We start from the raw sequence: 17,725 nt of genomic DNA on the forward strand, positions 1-17,725 counted from the left end.
TGGAACATTTTGCTACTGACCCTCTCCTCATTTATTCTTTAGATCAAAATCTGTTAGGTTTCAACACTTTTATTAAACCTCTCAACTTTTCTCCATGACAGAGTGAGATTTTACAAATGAGGCAGTGAACAAAAGGACCTTCAATTTACATGGTCCATACCATTCCATTATTAAACCCAAATTATTTACACAATATCTCCTTCACAAAAACAGCATAAATCACCCAATGTTGCATTATAAACGTTACAATACTCCAGCAAGTGCAAATATATGACGCAGAAGTTCCTACTCTGCAACAGGTCAGATTGTCAGGTCTGGCTCAATTCCAATGTCACTGTACTCACATGCTTGGAGGGAGAAATGCTTCTTTTCCGCTGATGGGGGTGCTGCTCCCAGGGCCGCGAGCTCATTTTCTCCAAGCAGATACTGTATTGACCTCAGCTGGAAGCAGGGGTCAGCCAGGAGGACGGCTGTTGCTCTTTGAATGCTGAAAAAGAGAGAGAGATGAAACATTAGAGGAGACTTTGAGCTGAGATCCTGGCAGGAACTGATGCCATTAATCCAGGCAAATGAGTCAGTCTGCCGAAGGGCTGAAATAATATGGAACGCAATGATTGTCGAGTAAAGGGAAGGAAAGAAGGTCAGGTGGAACGGCTGCACTTGCATATAATGTGTTAGCAGAAATTACTTAATGATCAGTACAGTGGGTTCAAGTGGAAATATAAATAGGTTCCAAGGACAGTTAATCTTAGTTCTGGAGAAATGAAAGGCCGAAAGATAAGCAAGTGATATTGATTAACTTATCTAATAACAAAAACAATGACTCAATATCTGTGATGCCTGAACTGGACAGGCACCAGGACCTATGCAGCGCTTTCCAGCCGCTTGTATGTTCCAAATCACAACGGTTAAAGGCAGCCAAGAGAAATGGTTTGTTCTAAAAACTCCATGGTGAAAGGCCCCCCCGGCTGTGTCTGTGACTCCACACGGTGAGAGTGTCCCCCTGGCTGTGTCCGTGACTCCTCACGGTGAGTGTGTCCCCCCGGCTGTGTCTATGATTCCTCACGGTGAGAAGGCCCCCTGGCTGTGCCTGTGACTCCTCACGGTGAGAGTGTCCCCCCGGCTGTGTCCGTGACTCCTCACGGTGAGAAGGCCCCCCGGCTGTGTCCGTGACTCCTCACGGTGAGAGGAACCCCAGCTGTGTCCGTGACTCCTCACGATGAGGGGGCCCCACCCGGCTGTGTCCGTGACTGCTCACGGTGAGAGTGTCCCCCCGGCTGTGTCCGTGACTCCTCACGGTGAGAGTGTTCCCCCGACTGTGTCCGTGACTCCTCACGGTGAGAGTGTCCCCCCGACTGTGTCCGTGACTCCTCACGGTGAGAGTGTCCCCCCGACTGTGTCCGTGATTCCTCACGGTGAGAGGTCCCCCCCCCCACCCTACGGGCTGTTTCCGTGACTCCTCGCAGTGAGAGTCCCCCAGCTGTGTCCGTGACTCCTCACGATGAGGGGGCCCCACCCGGCTGTGTCCGTGACTGCTCACGGTGAGAGTGTCCCCCCGGCTGTGTCCGTGACTCCTCACGGTGAGAGTGTCCCCCCGGCTGTGTCCGTGACTCCTCACGGTGAGAGTGTCCCCCCGGCTGTGTCCGTGACTCCTCACGGTGAGAGGTCTCCCCCCCCTCCCCCACCCCACGGGCTGTTTCCGTGACTCCTCGCAGTGAGAGTCCCCCAGCTGTGTCCGTGACTCCTCACGATGAGATGGCCCCACCCGGCTGTGTCCGTGACTGCTCACGGTGAGAGTGTCCCCCCGGCTGTGTCCGTGACTCCTCACGGTGAGAGTGTCCCCCCGGCTGTGTCCGTGACTCCTCACGGTGAGAGTGTCCCCCCGACTGTGTCCGTGACTCCTCACGGTGAGAGTGTCCCCCCAGCTGTGTCTGTGACTCCTCACGGTGAGAAGGCCCCTTGGCTGTGTCCGTGACTCCTCACGGTGAGAGGATCCCCCGGCTGTGTCCGTGACTCCTCACGGTGAGAGTGTGCCCCCAGCTGTGTCCGTGACTCCTCACGGTGAGAGGATCCCCTGACTGTGTCCGTGACTCCTCACGGTGAGAGTGTCCCCCCGACTGTGTCCGTGACTGTCTCCTCATGGTGAGAGAGTCCCCCAGTTTGTCCTTGACTCCACACGGTGAGAGTGTGCCCCCAGCTGTGTCCGTGACTCCTCACGGTGAGAAGGCCCCTTGGCTGTGTCTGTGACTCCTCACGGTGAGAGTGTCCCCCCGGCTGTGTCTGTGACTCCTCACGGTGAGAGTGTCCCCCCGGCTGTGTCCGTGACTCCTCACGGTGAGAGTGTCCCCCCGGCTGTGTCTGTGACTCCTCACGGTGAGAAGGCCCCCCGGCTGTGTCCGTGACTCCTCACGGTGAGAGGATCCCCTTGCTGTGTCTGTGACTCCTCACGGTGAGAGTGTCCCCCCGGCTGTGTCTGTGACTCCTCACGGTGAGAAGGCCCCCCGGCTGTGTCTGTGACTCCTCACGGTGAGAGTGTCCCCCCGGCTGTGTCCGTGACTCCTCACGGTGAGAGTGTCCCCCCGGCTGTGTCCGTGACTCCTCACGGTGAGAGTGTCCCCCCAGCTGTGTCTGTGACTCCTCACGGTGAGAGGATCCCCTTGCTGTGTCTGTGACTCCTCACGGTGAGAGTGTCCCCCCGGCTGTGTCTGTGACTCCTCACGGTGAGAAGGCCCCCCGGCTGTGTCTGTGACTCCTCACGGTGAGAGTGTCCCCCCGGCTGTGTCCGTGACTCCTCACGGTGAGAGTGTCCCCCCGGCTGTGTCCGTGACTCCTCACGGTGAGAGTGTCCCCCCAGCTGTGTCTGTGACTCCTCACGGTGAGAGGATCCCCTTGCTGTGTCTGTGACTCCTCACGGTGAGAGTGTCCCCCTGGCTGTGTCTGTGACTCCTCACGGTGAGAGGATCCCCTGGCTGTGTCCGTGACTCCTCACGGTGAGAAGGCCCCCCGGCTGTGTCTGTGACTCCTCACTGTGAGAGTATCCCCTGGCTGTGTCCGTGACTCCTCACGGTGAGAGTGTCCCCCCGGCTGTGTCCGTGACTCCTCACGGTGAGAGTATCCCCTGGCTGTGTCCGTGACTCCTCACGGTGAGAGTGTGCCCCCGGCTGTGTCCGTGACTCCTCACGGTGAGAGTGTGCCCCCGGCTGTGTCCGTGACTCCTCACGGTGAGAAGGCCCCTTGGCTGTGTCTGTGACTCCTCACGGTGAGAGTGTGCCCCCGGCTGTGTCCGTGACTCCTCACGGTGAGAGTGTGCCCCCGGCTGTGTCTGTGACTCCTCACGGTGAGAGGATCCCCTGGCTGTGTCCGTGACTCCTCACGGTGAGAGGATCCCCTGGCTGTGTCCGTGACTCCTCACGGTGAGAAGGCCCCCCGGCTGTGTCTGTGACTCCTCACGGTGAGAGTGTCCCCCCGGCTGTGTCCGTGACTCCTCACGGTGAGAAGGCCCCTTGGCTGTGTCTGTGACTCCTCACGGTGAGAGTGTGCCCCCGGCTGTGTCCGTGACTCCTCACGGTGAGAGTGTGCCCCCGGCTGTGTCTGTGACTCCTCACGGTGAGAGGATCCCCTGGCTGTGTCCGTGACTCCTCACGGTGAGAGGATCCCCTGGCTGTGTCCGTGACTCCTCACGGTGAGAAGGCCCCCCGGCTGTGTCTGTGACTCCTCACGGTGAGAGTGTCCCCCCGGCTGTGTCCGTGACTCCTCACGGTGAGAGTGTCCCCCCGGCTGTGTCCGTGACTCCTCACGGTGAGAGTGTCCCCCCGGCTGTGTCTGTGACTCCTCACGGTGAGAAGGCCCCCCGGCTGTGTCCGTGACTCCTCACGGTGAGAGTGTCCCCCCCGGCTGTGTCCGTGACTCCTCACGGTGAGAGTGTCCCCCCAGCTGTGTCTGTGACTCCTCACGGTGAGAGTGTCCCCCCGGCTGTGTCTGTGACTCCTCACGGTGAGAAGGCCCCCCGGCTGTGTCTGTGACTCCTCACGGTGAGAAGGCCCCCCGGCTGTGTCCGTGACTCCTCACGGTGAGAGGATCCCCTTGCTGTGTCTGTGACTCCTCACGGTGAGAGTGTCCCCCCGGCTGTGTCTGTGACTCCTCACGGTGAGAGTGTCCCCCCGGCTGTGTCCGTGACTCCTCACGGTGAGAGTGTCCCCCCGGCTGTGTCTGTGACTCCTCACGGTGAGAGTGTGCCCCCAGCTGTGTCCGTGATTCCTCACGGTGAGAAGGCCCCTTGGCTGTGTCTGTGACTCCTCACGGTGAGAGTGTCCCCCGGCTGTGTCCGTGACTCCTCACGGTGAGAGTGTCCCCCCCGGCTGTGTCCGTGACTCCTCACGGTGAGAGTGTCCCCCCAGCTGTGTCTGTGACTCCTCACGGTGAGAGTGTCCCCCCAGCTGTGTCTGTGACTCCTCACGGTGAGAAGGCCCCCCGGCTGTGTCCGTGACTCCTCACGGTGAGAGGATCCCTTTGCTGTGTCTGTGACTCCTCACGGTGAGAGTGTCCCCCCGGCTGTGTCTGTGACTCCTCACGGTGAGAGTGTCCCCCCGGCTGTGTCCGTGACTCCTCACGGTGAGAGTGTCCCCCCGGCTGTGTCTGTGACTCCTCACGGTGAGAGTGTGCCCCCAGCTGTGTCCGTGATTCCTCACGGTGAGAAGGCCCCTTGGCTGTGTCTGTGACTCCTCACGGTGAGAGTGTGCCCCCAGCTGTGTCCGTGATTCCTCACGGTGAGAAGGCCCCTTGGCTGTGTCTGTGACTCCTCACGGTGAGAGTGTCCCCCGGCTGTGTCCGTGACTCCTCACGGTGAGAGGATCCCCTGGCTGTGTCTGTGACTCCTCACGGTGAGAGTGTCCCCCCGGCTGTATCTGTGACTCCTCACGGTGAGAAGGCCCCTTGGCTGTGTCTGTGACTCCTCACGGTGAGAGGATCCCCTGGCTGTGTCTGTGACTCCTCACGGTGAGAGGATCCCCTGGCTGTGTCTGGGACTCCTCACGGTGAGAGTGTCCCCCCGGCTGTATCTGTGACTCCTCACGGTGAGAGTGTCCCCTGGCTGTGTCCGTGACTCCTCACTGTGAGAAGGCCCCCCGGCTGTGTCTGTGACTCCTCACGGTGAGAGTGTCCCCTGGCTGTGTCCGTGACTCCTCCTAGGGAGGAAAATTTTGAGTCTCTTACACAATGAGTTACTGATATTACTCATGGAGCCAAACAGGAGCCAAAGAGAAGCTGGAAGCTTCTACTCCTAGGGACTGGAAGAAAATAAAGCATCTGGAGTTATTTCATAGGGCTTGATGCATCATTGCATGGATAACCCTACCTCCTAGTAACTTTCTCTAATTGGAGAAAAACAAGCAACATAGCATGAAGTCTGCTGACAGGAACCGTTGAAATAGATTGGCTGCAAATGATCAAGGTGTTTGCGAAAATTGGACAGTTTAGTCTTCTATTCTGCTTTCTTAAATGTCAGTGCTCACTGAAATAATGATATAACCTGACGACTTGCAATTCTGATATTATAAGCTATGACTCTGGTAGTGTAGTGGTTTGTAAACTCTCAATGGGCAGTGGCGAATCTGTAAAAACAGTGCCATCAACGCAGAATGTCGTGGCATTTATGGACTACCTGTGACATTGTGACAGGTTAACAAGTTGGATGGAGGGCTGTTTCGAATATCAATATGTTATATTACATGATATTTAACAGAACGTTTTGGTTTGTTCCTACATAGCACAAAAGTCCAGTCATTACAGACAGGCACTCAGATGCATTTGCCCATGACAGCATTGATGCAAGTGATCACTGCAGAATTTCTGCTGTCCAATATCCTTGAGACCATTATCATCGTCAAACTAGAAGATCAATCCTGGTTCAATAACAACTGTACGACAGCACATCGGGAACAGTACCAGACGTGCCTAAAAATGAGATGCAAAACAGGTGACCTCTCACACAGAACTATGGCAGCAACATGCTATGTATGAACTAAGCAATCATAACCAATGCAACAATTCACAGCTCTACAGGGCTACCACAACCAGTTGCAGTTGATGGTGGATAATTAAGCAAAGAGAGGAGAAAACTTGGTAAATCTTAAGAACTCCTAGATGGAGTTCAAAAGACAAGACTAAAGCATTTGCAACTACCTTCAGCTAATAGTGTCAAGCTAACAATCCATCTTAGTCTTTTTTGAAGTCCCTAACATCACAGGAAATAGTCTTCACTCCAACTGATATCAACAAAAAGCTGACAGCACTGTAAAGAGTGAAAACATCAGTGATAATAACACTGGACTAGTAATCCTGATCATCAGACCGATGCTCTGGGAGGCTGGTGAAATTTAAGCTCAATTAATAAAATGAATTGAAAGCTAGTCTTCCTTTTATTGTTTAAAGGGATATACACGTCTAGCAAGATGAGTCTTTGTTGTTCGTGCCGAACGGCCTTTGAATAAGGACCATTTCAAAAGGTAGTTAATAATCACCCACATTGCTGTGGGTCTGGAGTTACATATGGGCAAAGGTCTTAGTAACGGTGACCATAAAACTTCTCATCACTGATTGTGGTAAGTACCCATCTGATTTAGTAATGACTATTAGGCAAGAAAATCTGCCAACCTTACCCAGTCTGACCTACATGTGACTTTAGATCCACAGAAACTTGATTGACAATTGATGGCCCTCTGACATGGTCTAGCAAGCCATGGGCAACAGACTGCCTTGCCAACAATGCTCACATCCATGAAAGAATAAATGAATGATCATACAAAACAGGCTAAATGCCCTTACAACATCCTGACTCTGGTGTTAAAGATTCTAGAGCTTGCCGAGCCCCTAGTCAAGCTGATCCAGTGCAGCCACAACACTGGTATCTACGTGACAACACAGAAAACTACCCAGATTTGTCCTGTACACAAAAAGCAGGACAAATTGAATCTGGCCAGTATCTGCCTCACCAGTCAATTGTTGATCATCAGTACAGTGATGAAAAGTGTCAGCAGCACTCACCCACCAATAACCTACTCACCAATGCTCAATTTGGACTATGCCAACATCACCCAGGTCTTGACAATATTACAGTCTTCAGTCATACATGGACAAAACAGCTGAATTCCAGAGGTGAGCTGAGAATGATGGGCCTGGACATCAAGGTCACATTTGATCATACCGAAGGGCTCCAGCAAAATTGAAGTTGATGGAAGTTGGTGGTGAGGGGAGACCTCTCCACTGAATTACAGTCACACTGAGCACAAAGTTGTGGCTGTAGAGGTCAATCACCTCAGTCCCAGAAGCTAGGGTGCCAGGTAGCAGTTTCCTAGGCCACACCCTCAACAGCTGCTTTATCCATGACTTCCCCATTTTTTGGGGGATATTGGTGGATGGTTCCACAATGCTCAGCATCATTCACAACGCCTCAGATCTGGTACCAGACCATGTCCACATGCAGTGAGACTGGATAACACACAGGCACAGGCTGATAAGTGGTAACTGACATATGTGCCAAGCAAGTGCCTGCAACGAGAGAAAATGAAACTATTTACTCTTGACATTCAAGAGAATTACCTTTACTGAATCCCCCACGAACAACATCTTGGGAGATTCCATCGACCAGAAGTTGAACTGGACGAGCAATACTCTGACCACAAAAGCAAATCAGAAATCAGGAATTCCATGGGAATTAACTCATCTCCTGTCCACCATATACTCGGAAACAGGTCTCAAGAGTGTTATGGAATACTCCAACTTTCTTGAATGAATGCAGCTTCAACACTCAAGAAACCTGACACTATCCAGGACAAAGCTTAATTCTTATACAATGTTCTGTCTTTCAAGTCTGTGGTTTGACATTATTTTTGATCCTTTACATCCTATCATCCACAATATTGATTACATTAGACAACTCAAGTCTGTGGCAAAAGTGAGGACTGTAGATGCTGGAAATCAGAGTCCAGATTTGAGTGGTGCTGGAAAAGCACAGCAGATCAGGCAGCATCTGAGGAGCAGGAAAATCAATGCTTTGGGCAAAAGCCATTTCTGATGAAGGGCTTTTGCCTGAAATGTTGATTTTCCTGCTCCTCATATGCTGCCTCACCTCGTCTGTGGCTTGCATTCTCATCAGAAGTAGTTCCCCTGACCCTTGTGGCATTTTGTGTTAGCTGTCTGTTTGAAAACAACTTTTCCTGCCTTTAATCCCTTTATAAGACCATAAAACATGGGGGCAGAAAATAGGCCATTCAGCCCATCAAGTCTGTTCTGCTGTTCAATCATGGCTGATAAGTTTCTCAACCCCATTCTCCCGCTTTCTGGAACTCTTGATCCCCTGACAACCAAGAACCTATCTATTTCTGTCTTAAATATACTCTCTCCCAGGAGACAGCTTATTAATGTTGCTTTGACTCGTTCCCAGGAATGGTTAGTTAGCATGCTGCTTTTAATTCCTTTAAAACAGTTTCTCTTGTTCCTTTCATTTGAAGCAACAGTTTATTCCAGACAGATTAATTGCTGATCCTCTCAATCCATGAACAGTTATTAAAGTTCTGAAGTCTACAGAATCACAGCTCCATCCAGGACATTGACTGATATTCCATCCACCACCTTCAACATTCACTTCCTCCAACAGCCATGCACAGTGGCAACAGTGCACACCATCTATAAGATGCACTGCAGCAACACACCAAAACAGCACCTTTCAAACCTGCAAACTCAAACATCTCGAAGGATAAGGGTAGCAGATACATGGCATCATCTACAAGTCCCCTCCAAACTCCACACCACCCTCATTCAGAACTATTTTGCCATTCCTTCTCTGTAACTGGGTGAAAATCCTGGAATTGCCTTCTTAACAACACTGTGGAGACACAGACCATGGATTATACTGGTTCAAGAAGGCACTTCACCAGTATCTTACCAAGGGCAATTAGAGATGGACAATAAATGCTAGAGGTGGCATGACATCCTCAAGAATGATTAGTGAAAATAAACTTTTATATGGAATCAAACTGCCATTCCTTCATCGGGCAAAAATTCTGGAACTTCTTTCATAGTGTAGGTGTACTGATTGCCAATACCTGCAGCAGTTCAAGGAAGTGACTTACCTGCATCTTCTCCAGGCAATCTGGGATGGGCAATACAGTACATACTGGTCCAGCTAGAGATGTGAATGAATTTTGAAATCTTGCAATGTTTTGTGAATTAATTTGCTTAAAGGTGCAGCCTTAAAGTCAATAAAGGATTGTCACTTTTCTGTACAGTGGAGAGGTTTTAATTTAGTTTGATTTTTTTTCCAAAAAATTCCTTTGTGATATTCTGGAGTTAACTTTTGAAACATGAGGTTGCTGTATGAAACTGACTCGGTTATACATCAGGGGAACCATTAGTTACAATGTTATTTGCTAACAGCAAGAACGTAATGCAGATTATGTTATATAGCTGCTCAGAAGGACATCAGGTTAAACGTATAGTCCCTTTAAGGCCACAACGTCAAATTAGTATAAAGTTTGATGTCAGTTGGAGCACAACTTCCATTGATGTGCAACAAGATGCAGACTGGCAGATTCTTGCAAGTTTCAACACAAGGAAGAAAAAAGAATAAAATTACATATTTTTAAAATTTTTTTTGCTTTCAATGCTTTGACAGTGGACAGACTGATAGACATGTGAGCAGAAATATTATTGAATCAAGCATAGAATGGAGCTTTCTTCGAACACAGTGCTTGCTGTGGTATGCCTAGTCCCAGGACAATAGAAACCTGATGCCCTCACAGACCATGTTTAAGGCACAGCCTCCAGTTTCAGAATCCATGCTGTGGACATGATGAAATTTATTTCAGTGAAGCAGCTGCTAAAAATAAAAAGTCAAACAAAATACATGTGGCGACCTTGTTACGGAGAAGGATTTGGAGACAACAGACAGATGGGTCCTTGCCCCAAAGGGATCTGTCACTGAACTGTAAGTCAGACTCCGCATCGCACTAACTAGAAAGTAATCAGATTGTGAATGTTTCATGTTCCATCTGATGTATACAGAAAGCAAAATGTGCGCATAGAACAACCACACCTCTTAAGAAACATTTCTTTAAGCATCATATTTTCACTGATATGAAAGTATAGAGTTACAGAGGTTTGCATCACAGGAAGCAACTGTGACAGCTTCTAAACATTCCCAAATAATCCCACTGCTCCATTTTCTCCACTTCGCGATTTCTTTACTTCAAAGATTTATTGAAACACAGTGAAGTCAGGATCCTGACACAATGAATTTTACCAATCTCTCAGAATCAAATGTCTGTCTTATAGGAGATCAGCACATTTTGAAGGTCTGAGCTTACTTGCAGTTTGCAGTGACTTAACACGCAACCCTAGCATTCAGAATGATTTACAAAAGGGTTATGTGCATTGTTTATTCAATGCTTGAGTTCAGTACTCGGTCAGTAAACGTAACAAACATTCAGTTACTTCATTAATGCTCTGCACACACTGGGACCTCAGAATACAAATGTGACTGCTAGTCACATGTTCTTCCAAAAGAATCAATACAATTCTACTCTATTTTCATATTTTTGATTCCCAGCTGTTTGGTTGACGAATCATCATTGTTGCCAGTTCTTTGATGACTCCAGATCATTATCAATGTGGTCAGTTTGCTACATCCAAGTATTCAGAAATGTGTCTGTGAAATTCCTTGTTGGCTTTGTACCTTCAGTCAAAGTTTTCATTCTCATGTGCTCTGGGTGTCCAATGCCACATCAGACCAAATATTTAACTTCAGAAGCAATCAGCCCAACACCCACAGACAGAGCTGCATGAAGACATTATTTCAACGAGTTTCATCACGCTGCAGCACCCAAGAACGACAAAAAGCAGAACAAAAATATCTACAAAATGTTGTCAAGAAAAACAGGTACCCAATAAACACAATCCACCGATTCCTCAGAAACAAACCCAAACAGACACAACACAACCAAAGACTATAGCCACATTTATGGGCGGCACGGTGGCACAGTGGTTAGCACTGCTGCCTCACAGCGCCTGGAGACCCGGGTTCAATTCCCGACTCAGGCGACTGACTGTGTGGGGTTTGCACGTTCTCCCCGTGTCTGCGTGGGTTTCCTCCGGGTGCTCCGGTTTCCTCCCACAGTCCAAAGATGTGCGGGTTAGGTGAATTGGCCATTCTAAATTGCCCATAGTGGTAAGGGGTAAGGGATAATGTAGGGGTATGGGTGGGTTGCGCTTCGGCGGGTCGGTGTGGACTTGTTGGGCCGAAGGGCCTGTTTCCACACTGTAAGTAATCTAATCTAATTACCTTACATCATAGACATAACAGAAAAGACTTCCAGACTACTCAGACCCCTTGGCATCATGGTAGCCTACAAACCTTATACTGCGATTAATCAACCTAAAGGGTCCACGATATACCACCAGCAAAACTAACATCATTTACAAGATACCATGCAAGAACTGTAAAAAAAAACACTACATCGGACAAACTAGCAGGAAACTTGCCATCAGGATACATGAACACCAACTGGGGCACCAAATGACATGACCCACTCTCACTAGTTTCCATACATACAGACAAAGAAGGACACCACTTTGACTGGGACAACACACACATCCTAGGACAGGCAAAACAAAGACACGCACGAGACATGGCATTCTAACCAGAACTCCATCAATAAACTCCATCAACATATTGTTTAGCTATCACCATTGTTAACAGCTAACCCGAGAATGCAACTTTAAAAAGAAGGGTTTTGTGATTTACACATGAAAGAAGTGAAACTATCACTGTATTCTAACAGATGAAAGGCTTAACAAACAATCAATTTTTCAATTTATAATTTCAGATATATCACACTGCAAATTTTTGCTATAAATTCTGTGTTACGATCGAGCCCTCCACAATCACCTGATGAAGAAGCGTCGCTCCGAAAGCTAGTGTGCTTCCAATTAAACCTGTTGGACTATAACCTGGTGTTGTGTGATTTTTAACTTTGTACATTCCAGTCCAACACCGGCATCTCCAAATCCATCAATAAACATATTGATTTAGATCCTACCTACCTTCCCTTGAAAAATAGAACTGGAAATGACATCATCCACGTTAAGAAACCAAGACGTATAAATAGAGAGGCGAGACATACCACCAGCGCTTCACCAGAGACTATCACTGATGATGTTAAATAGTATGGTGACGGAAGATGTGAAAACAAAACCTACCAGCTCAGCGAGCAAATGACAGATAATTATTGAGTTCCAAATCTTCTCAAAAATCGCTATTACTAAAGCACGGTAACAAGTCGGAGGGGGATTTCTAATTATGAATCAGGGTGTCAGCTATCAGAACAAATGGGCTACTGAACCACAGTCAAACTCTGAGAGCAATTGTGCCATCCTAGGGGCTGAATCTGAACGAAAAACCCAAGGATCAGTCAGTGGTTTAGCCAAACCATTAGGCTGCTTTTCAGTAGGAATTCTGTGGAATTCTCTTTCTTAAACATTCATTGAATACATTTAAGTCTGAGTTACACTGGGCTTTGATCAATAACAGAGTCCAGGGTTAGGGGCTCAGACAGCAAAGTGGAGTTGAGGCCACAATCAGATCACATCTGGTCTTACCGAATGGCTGAGGAGGACCGAATGGTCCACCTCTGCTCATAATTGTTGTGTGCTTGAAACAGTGAAGCAACTGCAATATATTTCCAAATCAAGATGGCACGAGACTTGGAGGGGAACTTGTAGGTGGTGGTCTGCCCTTGCGTTTATTGCCCATGTCCCTTTAGGTTTGCACATGTGGAAGTTGCTGTCAAATTTGGCATAATGAGTTTCTGCAGCAGTACCCATCTCTGTCAATGTGTGTCCAATTTGCAGGTACTGGACATTTATGGCAATCAATACTGATCGAGAGTAGACTGATGGGGCAATAACCGGATATATTGGATTTCTTTTGGACTTGCTTTTGTGAACAAGACATATCTGGGCAATTCCTACATTGTAAGATAGATTCCCAGCTTGACTGGGGGGCAACATGTTTCAGAATACAAGTCATTGGTACGACTGCCAGGATGCCATCACAGCCCACATCCTTTGTTGTATCCAGTGACTTCTGATGTTTCTTGATATCACGTGGAGTGAATCAAATTGGCAGAAGGGAGTTTGGCCTTTCTAATGCTGGGGACTTCTGGAGGAGGCTAAGATGGATTAGCTACTCAGCACGTCTGGGTGAATATGGTTGCAAATGCCTTTCCTCCTGGTCTAATGAATGGACTAATTAATTTATGAAGAGCTAAATTAAGATTCCAGTGCCAGATCTGGGTTCTATTCCAAATAGCTTGCACGAACTAGAATACAAAAAGAACTTCCTTAATGAACACAATGTAATCAGTACTGAGCAAAGAGCAGAGGAATATGAAGAGTAGGCTTTTCAGCCCCTCAAGTCTACAATAGTGTTCAATAAGATGACAGCTGATCTGACTGCAGCCTAGGCTTCTCTTTTCTACCTGCCTCTTAACCCCTGTCTCCCTCATTGATCAAGAACCTGTACAACTCAAACTTCAATACATTTAATGACTAAATCTCCAACGATCGCTTGCAAAGAGAAATCCAAGAAATAATAATTCTCTAACAGAAGACATTTCTCCTCACTGGAGTGTTAAATGGAAGGCCCCCTTCTTTTAAACTATTCCCCCTAGTTCTAGGCTTTTTCCAAAGGAGAACATTTCCTCAGAATTTACCGTGTCAAGTTTCTTCAGAATTTAACTTGTTTAATAAGATCATCTCTCATTTTTCCAAACTTCAATGACCATAGTGTATTCAATTTTCCTCACAAGACAATCTTAACAAATACCCTCTTGAAATAGAACCTGCCTCCAACACCCTCAAAGATGGTGCATTCCAGATCTTAACCACTCAACATGTTAAAAAGTTCTTTTTCATATTACCTTTAATTCTTTTGCCAAACACATTAAATTGGTGTTATCTGGTTCTTAAGTTTTCCATTAAAGGCAACAACTTCCCCCAATTACTCTATTTCGATCCTTCAAGATTACAATCTCGAGAAAAACTCCTCTCACCCTTCTTTTCCCATCAACCATGGCTTCTCTCATCTATCCACGGAACTGAGACGCATCACTATTGCTAAGTATCGTTATTGGACCCTCTCTAAAGGCTTCCATTTCTTTCTGAAGTGTTGTGCCCTGAAATAATGGTCAACCAACATTGTAGAAGGGTTTAAAGGTATGAAAATGACAGTTAGTAAGAAAGAATAAAGACAGGTTAATATTTCAGGTTTAGCCCTTTAGATTCAACATCTATTGTTTCTACTTTGCAGGAACATATGGAACAGGAAATGAATGTTTTCAATGCCGTATCACTATCTACCGTAATAATCTTTGATTCCCTTGCATAAAAGGAATCTATCCACTTCCATTTTCAAAGTATTCACTGATCCTGCATCCACTGCCTTCTGAGGTACGAGTGTGTTCCAAAGTCTCACAACCCTATAAGAGAAAAAAAAATTCTCTTTGTCTCTGTTCCGAGTGCATCTTAGTATTGGACTGACCAATTTCTTTTCCATGTCGATTTTGTCAAGACCTATGAGGATCTTATACATTTCAACTGAGCTACCTTTCATTTTTGTAAACTCCAGTGTAAGCAAGGCCAGCTTGTCCAACTTATCTTCATAACAGAACACATTCCACCTATCCATTCAGTAAACCTCCTCTGAACCATGTCAAATGCATTAACATTTGAGAGAGAGAGAGAGAGAGAGAGACCGACCACTTGGAGGAAGCATCGAGTGTGGCAAGGATGAAGGAAGTGCTCTGGATGGGACACTTCAATACCCATGGATAATAAAAGCTGACCTACTCTTGAAATCCAAGTACCATGAATGAATTTTTTAAAAACCTCATCATAGGCCACCTGGCAATGACGATTACGATTGCTTTGTTAAAATGGAGCAACAACGATTCATTTTGTATTCAACCATTTCCCTGATCCACTTCAACATGGAAACACAAATACAACTGAAAAAAACAATATGCTGACAACTTTCAAAAGACCCAAGTTCAGAGTCATGTGATGGTAAACTGAAGGAAGTGAAGGATGGGGAGGGATTGAAATCCTACACCTGAAAAAGGGTACAAATCTGCTGGACAAAGCTCACCTTCACCTAGCTTCTGATCTGCTGTTTGAAGTATAGATGAAAATTGAATTGGATGGTGGAGTGGATCCATTAAAACTGTCTGGTTTGGACCTTCATGCTGAAAGAGCATGACACAGGGCTGCAAGAATAAAATGTGAGGGACTAAATGTGATTACAGTCATTTCTGACTGAGTGGCTAAAGGATTGCTCAGCTCACAATAAGAAGCTCACTGCTGTTTCCAGCATAAGGAACAATCTCTGCATTTGACAGAGATAGTGCTTTGCATTTGCAGGTGCACCGGAAGTGCAGCAATGAAGAGCTCGGTGACAATCCATTGCACTTTCTGAACTCTGCAATTTCATCCAGAGGTAAAATAAAACTGACAAGTCATTGTGAAACAAAGTGCTGGAGAAACTCAGGAGGTCTGGGTGCGTCTGTGGAAAGAAAAGAGAATTAACATTTCAGGTCCGGTGACCCTTCTTCAGACCCTGGTTCAGATTTCCAACATCCGCAGTTCTTTGTTTTACTTTATGACAAGTTATTGTGGAATGCTCTTCGTTTTCACATGCAAGAATTTTCTGAGAACGGGTTAGAATCTAACTGCATCAAAAGTACCCACAGGAGGAAAAGTTAAGAATAAGTAATTCAATGATTATTTAAAATCTTGATTAGCTTGACGACACGAATTCTTGGCCTACAAATAATCAGCAATTCCATTTTTGCAGTGAGTCATTGCCATTTTGCTTGCTGAGTAAACAACATCCCTGCATACTAGCTAATCCTTGTGTAGTACAAAAAGAATTCTAGAATTTTAGGAACAGGAAAAAGCTTTCAACTTATCCATTTTTGTCTGAATACAATTTAACCTATTAACATCTTGAATGCCTTGGATGTCTTGAAACGGTTAAAGGTGGATAAATCCCCAGGACCTGATCAGGTGTGCCCGAGAACTCTGTGGGAAGCTAGAGAAGTGATTGCTGGGCCTCTTGCTGAGATATTTGTATCATCGATAGTCACAGGTGAGGTGCCGGAAGACTGGAATTTGGCAAATGTGGTGCCACAGTTTAAGAAGGGCAGTAAAGACAAGCCAGAGAACTATAGACTGGTGAGCCTGACCTCAGTGGTGGGCAAGTTGTTGGAGGGAATCCTGAGGGACAGGATGTACATGTATTTGGAAAGGCAAGGACTGATTCAGGCTTTGTGCGTGGGCAATCATGTCTCACAAACTTGATTGAGTTTTTTGAAGAAATAACAAAGAAGATTGATGAGGGCAGAGCAGTAGATGTGATCTATATGGACTTCAGTAAGGCGTTCGACAAGGTCCCCCATGGGAGACTGATTAGCAAGGTTAGATCTCACGGAATATAAGGAGAACTAGCCACTTGGATACAGAACTGGCTCAAAGGTAGAGGATAGAGGTTGGTGGTAGAGGGTTGTTTTTTCAGACTGGAGGCCTGTGGCCAGTGGAGTATCACAAGGATCGGTGCTGGGTCCTCTATTTTTTGTCATTTACATAAATGATTTGGATGCGAGCATAAGAGGTACAGTTAGTAAGTTTGCAGATGACACCAAAATTGGAGGTGTAGTGGACAGCAAAGAGAGTTACCTCGGATTACAACAGAATCTGGGCCAGATGGGCCAATGGGCTGAGAAGTGGCAGATGGAGTTTAATTCAGATAAATGCGAGGTGCTGCATTTTGGGAAAGCAAATCTTAGCAGGACTTATACACTTAATGGTAAGGTCCTAGGGAGTGATGCTGAACAAAGAGACCTTGGAGTGCAGGTTCATAGCTCCTTGAAAGTGGAGTTGCAGTTAGATAGGATAGTGAAGAAGGCGTTTGGTATGCTTTATTGGTCAAAGTACTGAGTACAGGAGTTGGGAGGTCATGCTGCGGCTGTACAGGACATTGTATGGAATGAGCTGCCAGATGATGTGGTGGAGGCTGGTACAATTGCAACATTTAGGAGGCATTTGGATGGGTATATGAATAGGAAGGGATTGGAGGGATATGGGCCGGGTGCTGGCAGGTGGGACTAGATTGGGTTGAGATATCTGGTTGGCGTGGACAGGTTGGACCGAAGGGTCTGTTTCCGTGCTGTACATCTCTATGACTCTATGATTCTAGAACATCAACACATTAATTTCTTTCCTGTTTGGTACTGGAACATTTGGGTCAGGTGGTAGAAACAGAGATTCCTAGAGTGACATTTACAAGTCAACCTGCATCCTGCAGAAAGGAAAGTGTTATACTTATGTCGCCCTTTGCATGATCTCAAGACATTGCAAAGCACCTTACAGTCAAGTTAAATATTGTTAAAGTTACTGTTGTAGTGTCAGAAACACAGCAGGAAATTCTTTGTAAGGAACAATGTGATAGTGACCAGAAATCTGTTTCAGTGATGCTAGTTAAGGAATCGAGGGAGAATTTGCCAGTTCTCCTTCCAAATAATGTCATGGGATCTTTCTCACTTGAGAGGGCACATACTGGGTCTCTGTTTCATATCACATCTGAAGCCGACTGACCCGAGCGACTCAGCTTTGATTA

The 17,725-nt window shown here is 46.8% G+C and overlaps 1 protein-coding gene across 1 annotated transcript in view; it reads right to left on the bottom strand.

Moving 5' to 3' along the window:
• Positions 1–17,725, bottom strand: part of LOC132822416 (E3 ubiquitin-protein ligase RNF123) — a 379,484-nt gene that overhangs the window by 42,168 nt on the left and 319,591 nt on the right. Inside the window, exon 36 of the mRNA XM_060835785.1 lies at positions 345–487. Within this exon, the coding sequence (XP_060691768.1) occupies positions 345–487 (143 nt within the window). The remainder of the gene's footprint in view (positions 1–344; positions 488–17,725) is intronic.

This window comes from Hemiscyllium ocellatum, chromosome 14 (assembly GCF_020745735.1).
Source record: "Hemiscyllium ocellatum isolate sHemOce1 chromosome 14, sHemOce1.pat.X.cur, whole genome shotgun sequence".
Lineage (NCBI taxonomy): Eukaryota > Metazoa > Chordata > Chondrichthyes > Orectolobiformes > Hemiscylliidae > Hemiscyllium > Hemiscyllium ocellatum.